Source organism: Tetrao urogallus (assembly GCF_951394365.1).
Source record: "Tetrao urogallus genome assembly, chromosome: 17".
NCBI classification, from domain to species: domain Eukaryota; kingdom Metazoa; phylum Chordata; class Aves; order Galliformes; family Phasianidae; genus Tetrao; species Tetrao urogallus.
The window spans coordinates 5,007,780-5,023,222 of record NC_136830.1 but is presented as its reverse complement, the minus strand read 5'-3'; the positions used below and the strand labels follow the sequence as shown (position 1 = coordinate 5,023,222).

Here is a 15,443-nt window from a genome sequence, read left to right as displayed (position 1 = left end):
ATGAGCATTGTTGAGGAGGGAAGGCAGGCATTCCTACAAGTGAGGGCTTATCAGGCTTATCAGTATTTTAATACTGCTAATAGTTACTAATTGCTTAACTAGAACTTCTCTAATTTTCAGCAGAACCCTCACAGGCTGCTAACTGCGTTCTGACCTTCCATAACAAAGGCAAACAGCTTCAAGAAGCCAAGCTGCCTGTGTATTTTGAAAGCAAGGTAGACTACTAGCAACAATACCATCCTCTGACAGAAGTCGACTGCAGCAGGACTGTACCTTCAATGAAAACAGACCAACAGTTTGCAGGCCCATTCCCTTCTTCCTGAATGTGAGCCTCCTTCATGAAGGTTATATCTTTGCTTTTCATACCAGATGTGTGAATCTGAACAAAGTGACTGTAGATACTTTTAATACAAACTGTTAATGAAAATAAGCTTTATTACATCAAGTAATAAATACATAAAAAGATGCAAATAAGTTTTAGTAATTTATCCAGAATTTTTTTTTTTTTTGCAAACTTAAAACTGAAATCTCCAGCCTTAATGTAGAAATTAGCTTTCCAGAACCTTGTTATTATTTAATAGGCTTCCCTATTTTCCATATAATTCATGCACTTTAAAAGGACTTCAAAGCACTATTAGTCATGCAAGTGTTTATGCAAAATGAACAAAAAAGGAAAAGTAAGAGGAGGAGAAGGTTATTATTTTTAAGCAGGGTCTATGCTGTATGGCAAATTGTGGCATAGCAGACTACTAAGTACAGCATGCTATTCTGCATTTATTTAATAAAAAAAAAGTCCTTACAGCTTATGTCAAACTTTGAAAGACTGACAGTTTGGGGTTACGTTGATACAGTAAAAAGGATTAAAAAAAACCCAACAACGGGATTGTGGCTGGATAGGAAGAGAACTGAAATATAGCCTAGGAGAGAGCATTCCTCTGCATGCAGTTCAGTTTTCATGGTTTAGAAACGCCTTAGGGAGTTTTAGTGTCTTTACAAAATGCCAACCCTCAGCAAGTTGAAAAATCCTTGTTTTGTCATTCTTCACTATACATTTTTAAAGGCAAAAAGAAAGGTAAAACCTTCAAAATAAAGGAATTTGTCTGAATGTTTCAAGAGTCAGAATGAGTAGGCATTACTTTTTCTTCATTAAGAGATGGAAGATCTTGTAACTGCATTCATGGGCTAGGATCTTGCATTTCGTTCAGTCTCAGCCAAGCATTCCCGAACTAATCCTCTAGCATGAATAATGCCTGCAAAAGAATTGAGCATATTTTAAATTATCTCATTCAGGTGACATTTGCAGTGACAGTTCACAGAAAGGTTTATGTGTTTCTGCCGAGTCTCCAAGGCTACCACAGCATAACACAGACAATGGAGAGAGCCCTCCCTGCCCTAACATCAGCCACTGCTGAAGAAGTTTGCTTTCCCAAACTGGTGTTAGGGATTGAAAATGGACCAAACAAGGAATCAGAGCATTATGAGCTTTGCAGGGCTGCAGTGACAAGTACATTGTAATGTGCAGTATCTCATTAAAATGAGAAACTTAATTAGAAAGAAAAAAAAATCAACCTGTCAGTTATGTTGGTATTGTGGGGTGAAAAACATCTGAACTTATTTAGGGAGTCATTTCAGCAAGGCCTAAGAGCCTTAATTAATGCCTTGGAACAATTCTTCTACAAGAGGATGCATCAAAATCCAAGCCTTCATAGTACTGCCTAAGCACAAGTTGTATAAGAGAAATCTTGTAATGCCATGTGCATAAAGGTACCTCCTAACTGGCTCAGCTCCCAGTATAAATCATCACTGCTTTACATGCTGCCATATCTACTCTGATAGGTATTATGTGGAATTTTCCACAGAGTCCTTCTGCCTTGAGTTCTAGCAGTATGGACCTCGAGTCTTAATGCTGGAACTTCATGTTCACAGAGCTGCTGAAAGAACAGAGCTCAAGTTAGATTTTTATGATGGGAGACAGATTTTTCTACAACTAACAAGGTTATATTTTACTATCAGGAAAAGATGGGAGGTGATTTCTCTGCTCAGTCATGCTCCTTAACAAGGTGGGGAAATGACAATAAGGCAATAGAAGAGATTTAATCTCTTGTTAGATGTAATGGATTCTGTCTCTAGAAGGCTGCTAGCCCAGATCACAGCAACAGCCTCTACATTCAAGTAGAGACTGGGGACATGATGGGTGGATGGCTTTGCTCAGGGTTAAATTAAGGCAGATAAGTAAAGCTGCATCCTCCTACAGCTGTGGGAGGCAGAAACGCCTATCAAAGCAGTATACTAGACCTGGATCTAATGGCAGGATGCCCAGTTTATGCAGAAGAACTACCCTGAATTATGTAGAACGCTGGGAATTTAGCCAGTTTTAGAGGTCAGTATCCTCTGTCCCTAGGAGCAGATGGAGCAGGGGACAGGCACTTTACTCAGCAGTAACCTCCTCGTGGCCATGGAGGCTGCCATCACGTGGTTACCCTCACTCACTTTGCTCTCACACTTGCACATGCTCCTTCAGCCATATAGCTCCTAAAATGCAAAGAGATGTACCTTTGTGACCAAAAGATGGCAGCAAAAAGTACTTAATGTGGATTTTTTGCATCATTTGTGAGCCAGTCACAGTTGGCAGCACTGAATCTTAAGCCTACATTAGCGAACAAATCAATGCTCAGTGCAAGAAGTAGCAAAACAACGTTTCCTCACCCAACTGATATTCTCTGAACAGTTCTGCATCTCTCCTGCTCTCTCTCAAGTTGTCCCCATTAGCCTATTGCCATTCATGATCTATTAATACTGACTCCGGCAGTGCAATAAAGAGAGACTCCAGCAACATTGATTTTAGCTGGGCTAGATTCCACTTACCACTCATCAGCAGACTTTATTGCATCCTTTCCCAGAACAGCTACTAGTCATTTTATTGCATGTCACGGCAGATATATTACTCTCCCATAATGGTTGAGCCTTAAATAAAGCTTTGTAGTCTTGGGTGAGTATAAGGGGGATCTGCAAGGTGGTGAGATGTTAGTCTGTTACAGTAACACTCCCGTTCAGGTTGAAGTGAGTGAGCCAAACTCAGCACAAGGACTAAGGAAAGGGAGGAAAAGGTAACTCTGTGCATTGGCCAAGGACAGAAATGCCAGCACATCCATTGTAGGTGGCACTCAGGGTCATTTTAGGAGCAATGGAATGTCCCACTGCTCCTTCACAAATACCCCTTGCACGTCCTTTGCAGAGGACAATGTCAAGCTGATGTAAGCAGCAGGGCATGTGGGGGTTCCTTTTACACTGCAAAGGAAAGGGCATTTATGTGACCTCTTTTAGCTGACTAAGCAAAGCTGAAGAGACCTCATCAGCCAGACCTAAAAGCTTCTATGTCCCTTAGCAGCAGACTCCTAATGACATCCACTTGAAACAGGTAATGGAGTCTAAGTGGCCCCATACCATGCAGAGGAGGAGTATGTTTGACATCTCACTCTCAACAGCCTTCACTGACAAACCCTTTCTGTTTTTCCCCAGCTGTTCTCTCCACCAGCCTCAGTGCAACTTAACACAAAGTAATATTTCCTTAAGCCTTTCAGTAAGAGCTCTTGGGTCAAGGAGGTGAGTGATGTTTATCAGAGGATGAAAACAATGTTTGGTTGTGTATTTTGGATGTTAAAAGAGAAGACTCAGTTTAAGAACAAGCAAGTCACCAAGAACCTAGCAGAACATGTCCAGCTGACAACTTAAGGCTTCTAAAACAAGGTTTGAATTATTAACTGAAAATCTCCCTGTGCACATGAAACACATTTGGCCACTATTAAATACAGCAAGAATAGAGCATACCAGAGCTCTAGTTGCTCATTAATACACTCAGTTTAACAACAAGCTCAATACAGCTGTCTCCATTCAAGGGAGACCATTGTTATGAAGCTGCCTACAAGTAGTCAGTACACAAAGAATATGGGATACCTTAAAATATGTATTTCTCTTTTTTAAACATTACCTCGTTTTAGCCTCTCCATCGCACTTTTACTCCCAGCATATGTGGGTCTGATCTCTTTTCCTAATTCTTCGATGATAGCTAGAAGTTCTGCATATTTGCTCTGCGGTACTTGACTGCTGCTGGTACCCTGTAATTGGAAGTAGATTAATCTCAATTACACGCTACTAAAACCAAAACAATTGGAACAAACAGCACCTGGAAATTCACTGAATACCCCAGGAAGCCACTTTTTTTAAAAAATAAGTTGTCAGGTTTGCTACATAAACATGATTTTCTTTTTGCCTTTGCTGCTATGGCTGGACACAATGCTACGTGCCCTTCGAAAAGTGGAGTCAGGTAGGATGCAGCTGCACGATGGAGCCTGAGATGAAGCAGAAGTTAGAACAGTCCTACAAAAACAACAAACTGAGAACTAATTGTTGAACCCTCTTGCTGCTTTATCAGTGTTCAGATGTATATTTTGTATTAGAGAGAATGAAGAGCAGATAAAACAAAACTGCCCGTACAGTAGGGGAAATCCTATTAAGTGGTAAACAGATGTCACAGAAAGTTCACCAGCCCATAGGTATGTCTGTAACATGCTTCATGAGACTGTCAATCTTAAATCAGCAGTTTGTCCAAGGCAAACAGTTAAAGGTGTAGGACTATTACTTTTCTAACGATTAAAAAGCATTGTAACAGCCCTTGCTACCAGAACATAACTCAAGACATGGTTCACTGACTCAGAAGGAAAGGGACTAACAGTTAATTAGTAACTAATCTCACCCAGCACTCTGCTTAGTCTAATTTGATCCCAAGATATGTGTGATGAATCAGTTTGCCATTTGGGTTTGATTTCAGACCTTAGTGAGAGGGAGGAACACCTCAGATTACAGGCCACTATCCACGATACTGTGCAGTCATAGGGTCAGTGATCTGGTGAAAGAAAAAACAAGCAGCAGAGCCATACCTGTATCCCTTGTGTGTACCCTAGCGATGGGGGCCCGTAGTCGTTTATCAGCTGCCTGTATTGCGCAGACGTTGCCATACTTGTGGAGGGAGAGTGAACACTCCCAGCTGCAGAGAAAAAAGAGAAAATGCTTGTTATTATCTCCAGATGGATGAGTCGGTGAACATGGGAACACATTTCAGGTGGCTTTCCTCTTTTCTTAAGCTGTGAATTCTCACCTTACACTAAGCCAGCCGATGCCAGAGCCACACTACTTCGTACTAACAGACAAATTACTGTTTCCCCAATGTTTGCTGTACACTTCAAAATAGCACAGCCTGCAACCTTATCAGTGCAAATTGTTTGTCTAAAAGTGAAGCAGTGTAACATGACAAGTTGTTCTGCCTTGACAAACTAAATCTTAAGGAGCCCTATTTTTGCATATATACATTCCACGTAGATGAGTCTAACGCCCTGCGCTATTTTTACTTTTTCAGTGCAAGTTATCTGAAAGCAATTTTGCAACTCAAAGTGTCATCACATGGTCAATGCAAGTTATCCTCAGTACTATTTTCAGCTGATGCCAAAACTATTCATAGAGAACAGTCAGTTGAGGTCTATCAGATCTGCTGCTCATTGTATGACATTGAGGTGAAGACTGCTAAGCATTATTCCTCTTTGTGAGATATCAAACATCTTTTGCCTGTCAAACTGTGCTACGCAAGTAAATCAAAGGCAAAAAACCATCTCTTTGGATTATGGGTCAGCTCAAAGACTCTACCAATGCAATCACTGATTAACTACTTCAGAAACAGGGAAGCAAGACACTTCACCACCCCACTATGGTAAGCATTTGTTACTGAGAAATAAGATTTCTTTTGGAGGGCTTAATCCTGCTCCCTGTTTTACAACAGCTTTAACAGGCTGGTGATGAATTGCACACTCAGGGCTGAGGCAGTGTTCGACTTAGCTGCTCTTCCACTCCTGCAGTTAAAAGCCCCCACACCCCCACTGGTGCTGCTCTCCTTGCCTGCAGGCACAGACTCAGACCTCCTGCTGCCTGCAAATCTTCCCTTTGCAGAATTCCTTGCTAAAAATTCCCAACTGCCCTTCATTAGGGGAAGGGATCTTATTCACCACCTTCCACATGAACCTGAATTATACCATTGACAAGTCACTGCTGCTCAGAACCATGTAAACCACCAGCTTTGTTTAGAAGTTGCAAGAGATTTCATTCCCTGTTTCTCTTCACCAAGAAACAGAAAGCCAGTAGTTACATTGTGAAAAGCTCTGCTGAACACATTGGAACAGACTCTACCTCGGCTGGGAACTCTTTCCATTTCAGAATGTATCACAAGTCATCACTGTGGTGGTGTCTTTGTTCTAGGAAGAGAGTATGTTCTACATCCTGCCCAGTTAACTGGATGTGAAATCCTAATGAAGGTAACACGAGGTCCATTTGAAAAAAGGAAGGTTTATCTTTGTTTCAAACCAAGCCGCTAAGTTTTATGGCACTATACTGCATGTGTCTACTGCTAAGGTTTCATGAGGAGTTAACAGTCGCATCCTTCTGAAGCACAGTAAAAACAAACAGCAAAAAAAATTAAAACACACCTAGAGCACGGGTCCTGCACTGGGGAGGAACACCACAGTAGTCAACTGTGCTCCCAGTCAGCCCTTCCCTCTGTGCATGCTCAATGGCAAGGTTTCTGTACCTACAGCTCAGTCAATATTCCAAGTCCAGATGACTTGAAATTTCAACACTTATCAAACATGACACAGCAGCAAACAGCATCTTTCCTCCAGTGATTTCAAAATGCTTCAAAACACTAATGAACCCTTTGTGCTGCAAGGTAGAAAGATTTAATTACCTCAATTAAGCAAAGACAGACTCTAGCGATTTCTGCTCCCATAGAATAAAACAAAAGATGCATCCTGTAAAGACTTGTTCCCAGGCTGCTACTGCAAGCACCACGCATACGGGGCCTGGAAGCTCCAACCTGGCTCTGAGCAAGGACTTGGATGGCCAGGCTCGGGAATCCTGCTTTGGCCACTCAACAGACCTCACCAACACTTACCCCACAGCTGCAGACCACGCAAACAGGACCGTTTTCACCAGCATATCATTGGCTAATGATAAAATAGTACAGATAATTAGAGATCATTTGAGGTTATGCAAATTTAAACGATGTGTGCTTCATTTGGATGAAATAACACAGCAGGGCATGGCTACATAAGAGAAAGCTCCACTAGAAACATGATGTAGCAAGATAAAACAGCAAAGTCGGGCCGAACCATACTTTGCACACATAAGGTACCGCAGTGGACAGCAGCAGGACTCAGCACGGGAGTTTCACAAGCCAAGAACTTTCAACAGGCAGCAATGAGGGAGAACCCACTGCCAGAGCTGGGACAGAGCTGGGACAGAGGTGGGACGTCGCTCCTGCCCGCAGCCAGCAGCCAGGGCCCTACCTGGTGCTGCTCCACAGCTGGGTGCTTATTGTCTGCTGTACCCACGCTATGCAGAGCTGTGCAGCAGACACTAGAGGCCATTGCTGAGTACGGCGTGCCCTGCCAAGTGACAGATCGTGGTAACCATGGTGAGTTTACCCGTTTCTTTGCAGTCTGCATCAAAAATGTAATAAGACATAATGCCATGCGCCAACCACTTTATCAGCAGCAGCAGGCCCTGAGAACAAAGGAAGGATTTGGCTTGGCCGTGGCACCGGCTCCACACGCCCAAGCCAGAAGTTGTGCCAGCCAAACTCTGCTGGAGGAAAGGAAGATGAAAAATCCTGGATTTCACCTCATTTTAAGATGATGCAATCATGAAAATGAAATTAATTGCGGGGATATTATTATCTCACGGGGTAATGGACCTTAGGCTTTCTGACCTATCACTTTGTATGTTAATCTCAAAGAGAAGCCCTGGGTCTCAGATGACTATTAGTCAATTAACCCGAAATACATCTGCATGCCTGAACATTCTGTACACTGCAGATTAAAAAAAATAATAACAATTAAAAAATCACCAGCTATTGCTGTTACAGTTAGGAGGAAAAATTAGGCCAACGAGTCTCAGAGCCAAGACCCAGTCAAAAATCCGTTTGATGATTAGGTATTCACTGGAGAGAGGAAAAAAAGGAGGGGGGATCTAAATTGAGGCTTGCTCTGTCATGTTAAAGTAACAATGGAGACAAGACAGTTAGGAACTGACAGAAAAGGGAGTGTGCTTGTACTGAATTCGAGTGACACTCTGCATCACCTCCCAGATTGTCTCAGTGCTTGCTGCTGCGTTAAACCTAAATTAATGTACACACTTTCCTGCCTCCACTTTCCTAATTAAACGTACACAAAACCTTTTATATACTCATTTATTCTTGTGCCAACAATGTCGTTTATTTCTGTGTTCACACAGAAGACTGACAGAGGCTTTTTTTTTCCCCACAAAAATATAGTGAGTTTCTTGCTAATCAACATAATTCGTCATTAATTAGGATAAGGTGTAACAATACAGCAAATAGAAATGAGGGGTTTTTTTTGTTTGTTTCTCTTTTTTTTGTCAAAATCTCTCCCTTCCAGTAACATCCTGCAAGACAAAGGATCGAGAACCAACCTTTGTTTCCCTGGACTCCCTCAGACCAGGAATCTCCCCATCAATTTCCAACAGGTTTGCAGAGATCCATCCAGTTTCTTCTCTACAGTTTCCAAGCCTGAGCAGCAATGCCAGTTTGCTAGTCTCAGATCTTACCTCTACTGCCGTTGTTTGCTGAAAAGCTAACTGGAAAAGCAGCTTACCATGCACCCCACAAAGAAGCAGCGGGGGCAGGAACGTGTGTGCCTGATCCACTGACCCACCTGATCCGCTCCCAGATGTCCACAGGGACACCTCTGTGGTGGCCACAGCACTCTGCTTCACCCTCACAGACGCAGCAAAGCAAAATCAGAAACAGTTACTCACCTCGCCCAGTTACTCATGTAGAACTGACTTAAGAGCTAACCCTACTGGATATGTGTTTCTCTATAACTGTGCTTTGCAGGGTCCTATAAAATGGCATGCATAAGCTCCTGCCATTTTACAAACTCTTTGTACTCAAGAATGTAAGAGATTCCTGCAGGTATGCGGTCTGAGATATCCAGGATGGAATATTTTAACTGAGAGGATGCAACTTCTCTGCCCTGAAGTGGCCCAGTTTGCATTAAAACACGCGAGAAATGTTCTGAGCTGCACAGACAACGTACGTTGCAAGGCAAGGATCCTCCAGCACAGGATGGGAGGCAACATCCTCACCTACCACAGCCATCTCTGCAGTATTTGCACACAGCCTGAACCGCAGCTGCAGAGTTCTGGCTGACTATGGGATTATTTGATTCCTTAGCCCTCTGCACAACTTGGCTTAAGCTCAACGAGAGCTGCCTGCCATCCATGGGACACCACACGCACGTCTACACAAGCGGACCTACTGCACAGCCAAGCAACACATGGAGCACTACGAAGATGCCAACCCACAGCAAAAATGCTGTCAGCCCCCGTTTCCCCCAACCTCCAAAGAATTTATTTTTTTTTAATTTTAAAATAATGGACCTAGTTCTCATCTGCACAAAACATTCCTTATAGGACTGGCTGTGAAAGTTTTATTTTCACCCGCTATTTCCCACCTTAAACAGCCTGTGTGGCAGAAACAGACCTTTCTTTGAATAAAACTATTTCACTTGAAAGCAAAAAAAAATTCAGCACACACACATATAAATATGTTCTCAAGAAATAGGACATTCTTTTTCGTAACAGCCAGAGGCCTTGCTCTTTTGATCCATCACACTCAGGGCCTTTCCTCTAGTACTCTCGTTCCACTTAATCTTCCCATGTGGATAACGGTCATGTTTTATTTCTTCTCTTTCCAACTCCTCCCTTTCTTCTTTCTTTTTCTTTTTCTTTTTTTTTAAATCAGACAAACAGAAGACAGTCCCTCTGCCTCCCCACTGCTCTTCTATTCTAGCTGAAGACAGGGCATTTCTACATTAGCAAATTATTTGGCACAGTGAGAATGGATCAGAAGATCAAAGCCTTTGGTACGTGTATACCACATGTAGCTGGGGCGAGGGGCAGGATTTAAGTTTGGAATTTAGTCTGATCCCCCAGACTGGGTGTCTGCATCACAAATATGGCTCAAAGCTGTCCAGCCTTTGGTTTGGACCTCTATGTTCCCCTAAAGGATGGAGCACCAGTTGCATAACTGGAGCACAGCTTCTGGTTTACTTTTACGCAAGAGGAATGAAGCTAGCACAAACCAAAACCACCCTGCAACTCAACTGACTGGTGGGTGGGGATGACGCAGAGATGTGCTGGTTGTGAAAACCATGCCAGTCACTGCTTTGAACCTAAGAGCTCTGGTAGACAAAGCCAAAAACACCATTTTCCTAAATGTCCAAACAAGTCCACTGAAAAATTGTTCATTCTGAAACATGTTTAGCGAGTTTCTTTTCTGTTCATGGCTTCATGTGGATTTCAAGTGACCTGGGAACCTGACATTTTTAGTTTGTAACATGAGGGTTTGGGAGTGGAGCATCATCTACATTTCCTAAAAAATATGCCCTCTGCTAAGACATGAACACTTTGCTCTCCACATTGTTTGTAATCGTATTCTTTCCAGTACCCTCATTCCAAAAAAAGCAGCCCCTCACTACAGACACCGTGACACCCAAGCTGTCTGTACAGGGCAACAAGCAAGCCATTTGCTCATGTAAGTTTGCACTGCAGTCTCAATAAGAAATAAGCTAACATGTTGGGCATCACATCTCAGGACTGAACAATATCGGTCTCCCCAGTTGCAAGCTGCAGCCCAGCCCCAGTGAGGGAAGAATCTTCCTCATTCACCTCTTCATTCACCTCTCTCTGAGAATTTGCTTTTTTTTTTTTTCTTTTCTTTCTTTTCTTTTTTTTTTTTTACCACAAAGCTTCTGACAGCCCCGCTGGTCCTCAGCATGGCAGCACCATTTGCTAACCAGGAGCTGAGGCACTGTCCTTTCTCTTGCCAAAGTCTGCTGCATCTTGCTCCTCCAGCTCCTAAACACAAAAGTTTTCAAGCTTTATTACAGGAACAGGGTTTGTCTTGAAACATGGTAACATTTCTAGTTGAAATTACAAAGGAAAATCCAAGCTCTTTCTGCTGGTTTCTGGATCTTTAAACTACTGCTCTCGAACATGTGCCTGAACAAAACTGGTAGATATCTACAACAGAGCCAGGAAACGCCCTGGACCAGAGAAAACCATACAAACACAGAATCACGGAATGGTTTGGTTTAAAGAGGCTGTAAAGCTCACCTAGTCACAGACCATCAGACCTTTACCTCCCACCAGACCAGGCTGCCCACAGCCCCACCCAGCCCAGCCTCGAGCACCTCCAGCATCCTGACCACATCATGCAGTTTTGGGTCACTGGCAAACTCATCAGGGATGTTAAATCTGTTAAATCAACACCAGTCCCACTGCAGAGCCCTGAGGAGCACCGCTTGTCCCTGATCTCTACCTTGTCATCCAGATGGTGACTGCAACTGAACATCAACTCACTGAACACAACTGGACGTTGAGCCATTGACTGCAACTCTTTGAACGCACCCATGCGACCGATGAATGTCAGTCAAAAGACAAACTACAGACCTGGTCACAGCTGGTGCAAATCCCTCTGCTTCAACTGAAGTTGGTAGAGATGCTCTACTTTATCTCAGTGCAATGGTTGATCCTCTTACAGAGGAACAGAATTAAACAATATGAGATACAAGGCAGGTGAGGAGGAAGCAGCAGTACTTTGTAGCAGTAGTACTTTGCAATATTCAGTACAATATGCAGGAAAATAAATAAAAACGTTATGTTAAAACAGGTAACAGAGGTGCCTGGGGACGTGGTAGGCTCAGGTGATGGTGTGAAGGTACAGCCACAGCATCCCAGATCGCTAACAGAGCTCCTGTTTACCTCCTGTGCAGAGAAGGCATTTGTGTGGATTAAAAGGGGCTCCACCCTGCAGAGTGTGTGGGATCCACAAAGGGGATGGATAATTCAGGCAAAATGCTGCAAGACCTGGGCAGGAGGAACAGGTACCAGATTCTGCTCTGACAACACAACACCCTTCCCAGAGTCTGGTGCAACGTAACGAGCAAGCAGCCCCATTTTCCATGCCCACAGCCATCCCCAGACCTGCCACAGCCTCACAGAGGCTTTCTCCCCACACTGCCCCATCCCAAGCCAGCCCCTCCCTCAGGGCTCCAGCCCAGGTTTGCGCATCCCAAACGTGCTTCTGTACGACACAGCACAGCGACCCATCCAGCCGGGCCACTCACTGAGCACGGAACAAATCTGATTTTGCAGTGGTCACTCTCAGCCCAAACTTGGGAGGACTTCTCTCTGCAGCAAGGACGCAGCTCCAGGAGCTGAGCTGACGCGGTTCCAACAGCCCTGCACCAAAACCCTGCACTGCAGGGCAGCAGCGTCACCTCCCAGAGGAAAATCCCTGCGAGATCCACTGCTGGCCAGAGCCCTCGGTCGGCTGAGACCACAACGCTTAGCATTCACACGGAGAAGCTTCTGCAGGGCTGATCTCAGGCCAAAAGGGACAGATTTCCTGTTTTCCTCTCCTCTGCAGGACGGGGGAGGGGGGTTCCTTCGCCCCAGGTTCGGAAGCAAACCTCGGGTTTCTCCTCCTGGATGGGGGCATTAGATGTCAGCACAATAGAGAAGCAATCTCCTTCTACTTGGAATTAAGCTCCAGAAAGGAGGGGGCCATCTGCAGTCCTATCACTCCGAACGCAATATGTGTGACTGCAAGGACTGCTTTGTCTAACTCCCTTGGCCTTAGGCCACGGTGCTGGCAATACCACGAGCGAGAGGAAGAGCTGGTGCGTGAGGATAATGGCAGAAGGCAGGGAGGGAGGAGAGAGCCCATTTTGGATTCAGAGGAGGACATTCTTTCATTGCAAAGATTCCGGGGGTGTCGGGGGCGATCCCAACTCGGGAGAGAGGACAACTTAGAGAAGAATAGTTCCAGCATGACAGTAAACTTGCAGCTACGGGGTAAGGGGGGGGGGGGAAAAAAAGGAGGAGGAGGTAGGAAAGATAAAATGCATGAAAAATCGAAATCTGAATCGCAGCACGAGCAGCAGAAAGCACACGGGCAGAGCACCGGCAGCACAAACTTCCCCACTCAGCCCCAGTGCCGGGCATGGGGCCGGGTCCCCCAACAGTGACACTCACGCAGCCCCCCCACCGGCGCAGAACACCACCTTTGTTCCCCTGCAATTTTATGGCTGTTGCGGAGAGCAAGGCACAGGTTCTCGTGGGAGCCGGCAGCGGAATGGTTTCCCTTGCCGGGCTTTGCTTTGTTTCTCTCTTTTTTTTTTTTTGCCCCCCCCCTCCCCGCTCCGGTGACACTTCTGCTTTTTGTCAAAGATCCTCAGCACATCCCGTGCCCGTGGGGCGATACCGGCGCTCCGCACCGCGCTGTGCTCAGCGCAGGACCCGCACTGAGCGGACGGCGGTTGTCACCCGCTGGCGGCTGCAGGGCCGGACTGCGGCTCTCGGGGCAGCCGGGACGGAGCGCATCCTTCAATCCCACACCGATATCCCGAAAGAACAACGCTGTAAAACCACCGGGGCAGGTCTCCCTCCTTTCAAACCCAAGCGGCCAAAACTTCTCGAAAATAAAATAGATTTAAACATCAGCCCGCGGTCGGTGCGGTGCCAGCCCTGCAGCAGGGGAAGAGTCCGTCAGAACCAACTTCTCCATTTTGGTTCCGCTCGCTGCGGCCGCAGATCCCCTCCGACAGCCCACGGCGAAGCGGCTTTGTTGGGGCTGCGGACGGAGCCCCTCAGCACCTCCGGGCAGCAGCGGGGGAAAGAGGGGGTGAAAAAAAGCCAGAAAGTTATCTCATCGGAGAAACTTTTCAGAGAGGAAAGTTGGAAAAGCTCCCGTAGAGATCCACTGCGGAGGAATGGGGTTGGGGGGGAGGGGGGGAAGAAGGAATAATAATAATAATTTAAAAAAAAAAAAAAAAAAAAAAAAAAGGTTGTTTCGGAGGGATAAAGAGCGGTTTCTACGCCTCCTCCAGAACGGGGCTGAGTGAGGAGGGCCCGGGGGCCGCCGCGGGGCGGTGGGACGGAGCCCGGCGCTGCGGGCGGAGGTCGCGGTGGTCCCGGGCGGCCGCGGATGAGGAGAGCGCCCGGCGGCCGCGAGGCGCTGCGAGCGGCACTTGCGGCGTCCCGCCAGCAGCGGTCCTCGCTGAGGCGCCGGCGGAATATTCCTGATCCAGATCAATCAGCCGCCCCGGGGAGCCGGGCATGGAGGAAAGCCGGCGGACGGAGCCCCGGCGGCGGCGCGGGGTCGGCCCGCGGGGCGCCGAGTCCCCGCCGAGGGGCGGCGCGGGGCGGGCGGACGGCGGTAATGGCGGCTCGGAGGCGCTGCCCCGCCATCGCGCAGCGGGCAGGAGCGCAGCCCGGCGCTGCCCCAGGTGCCGCGCGGCCCCGCCGCCCGCCTCCCAAACTTGTGCCCAGTTCCCGCCGCGCACTTACCCGGGGCGAGGGGAGTCCCGGGGATGTGGGCGTTCAAGTTGGGTTTGTACGACATTCCCAGCGACATGGCCAGCGGGAGGACGAGAGGCGTCCTGATGGAATTCAGCGAAGCGTCTCCGCGTCTCCCAGACACTTTGGGTTGTTTACAGCAGGAGCGGCACCGGCAAATATGGCCGTCAGTTATATTGACACCCACAATGCAATATATCATCCATACATCACGAGGAGACGCCGATCCCGAAACTTTGGCGGAGAGGAGGCGGCCGCCCGCCCGGCGCCCCGCGCACCTCGGCGCGGAGGGGGCGCGGAGGGGGCGCGGCGGAGGGGGGCACGGCCGCCATCCCCTCGGCAGACAATGGAGCGCCCCTCAGGGCCGTCGCCGCCGGAGGAGCGGGCGGGGAGGGGCGGGGGGAGCTGGGCGGCGGCGGGGGGAGCGTTTCGCTCAACTTCGCGAAGTTTGGGCGCAACTTCTGCTCCGAATCGGCCCCTGCCTGCGCCTGGGCGGCGGCGGCGGGAAGGGGGGCGGCGGGCGGGAGCCCCTCCTGAGGGAACGCCTGAGGAGAAAGGCTGAGGCGAACCTCGCGGCGGCCCCGCCGTTTGCTGTGGAAAATACCTGTTGATAATTTCACGATAGCCCCCCCCACACACACGCACCCCGACACCGCCTCCGGTGCTTCCAAGGAAAAAAAAAATCAGCTTTTCCATCCGCCTTCCCGTTATGTGTTTTTTTTTTGGTTGGTTTTTTTTTTTTTTTTTGCCTTTTGAATCGCTCTCCCTGCCCGCCTGAAGGGTGAAGGTTAACGTGCATTGCAGCTGCTGAGGGATTAACAAATAAATACGGATCCTGCTGATCATTGGCTCATTTTCTGTTTGCAAGCAGCTGTACAGCTTCCCCAACAAATATCTATCCCCCCTCCCCAAATGTTTTGGGTAATAAAGCTTTTTACCCTGCATCTGCCACTCAGAAC

The 15,443-nt window shown here is 47.0% G+C and overlaps 1 protein-coding gene across 1 annotated transcript; it reads right to left on the bottom strand.

Annotated features, from left to right (window-relative positions):
* Window positions 1-1,182: 1,182 nt before the first annotated feature.
* CDK2AP1 (cyclin dependent kinase 2 associated protein 1) lies at window positions 1,183-14,698 on the bottom strand (the record flags this gene model as incomplete). Its single annotated transcript, XM_079544052.1, has 4 exons — window positions 14,476-14,698; window positions 4,938-5,044; window positions 3,989-4,115; window positions 1,183-1,250 (listed from the first exon to the last, which is right to left on the bottom strand). The coding sequence occupies exons 1-4, from the start codon at window positions 14,684-14,686 to the stop codon at window positions 1,183-1,185; spliced, it is 513 nt and encodes a 170-aa protein (XP_079400178.1). The 5' UTR covers window positions 14,687-14,698.
* Window positions 14,699-15,443: the final 745 nt, after the last annotated feature.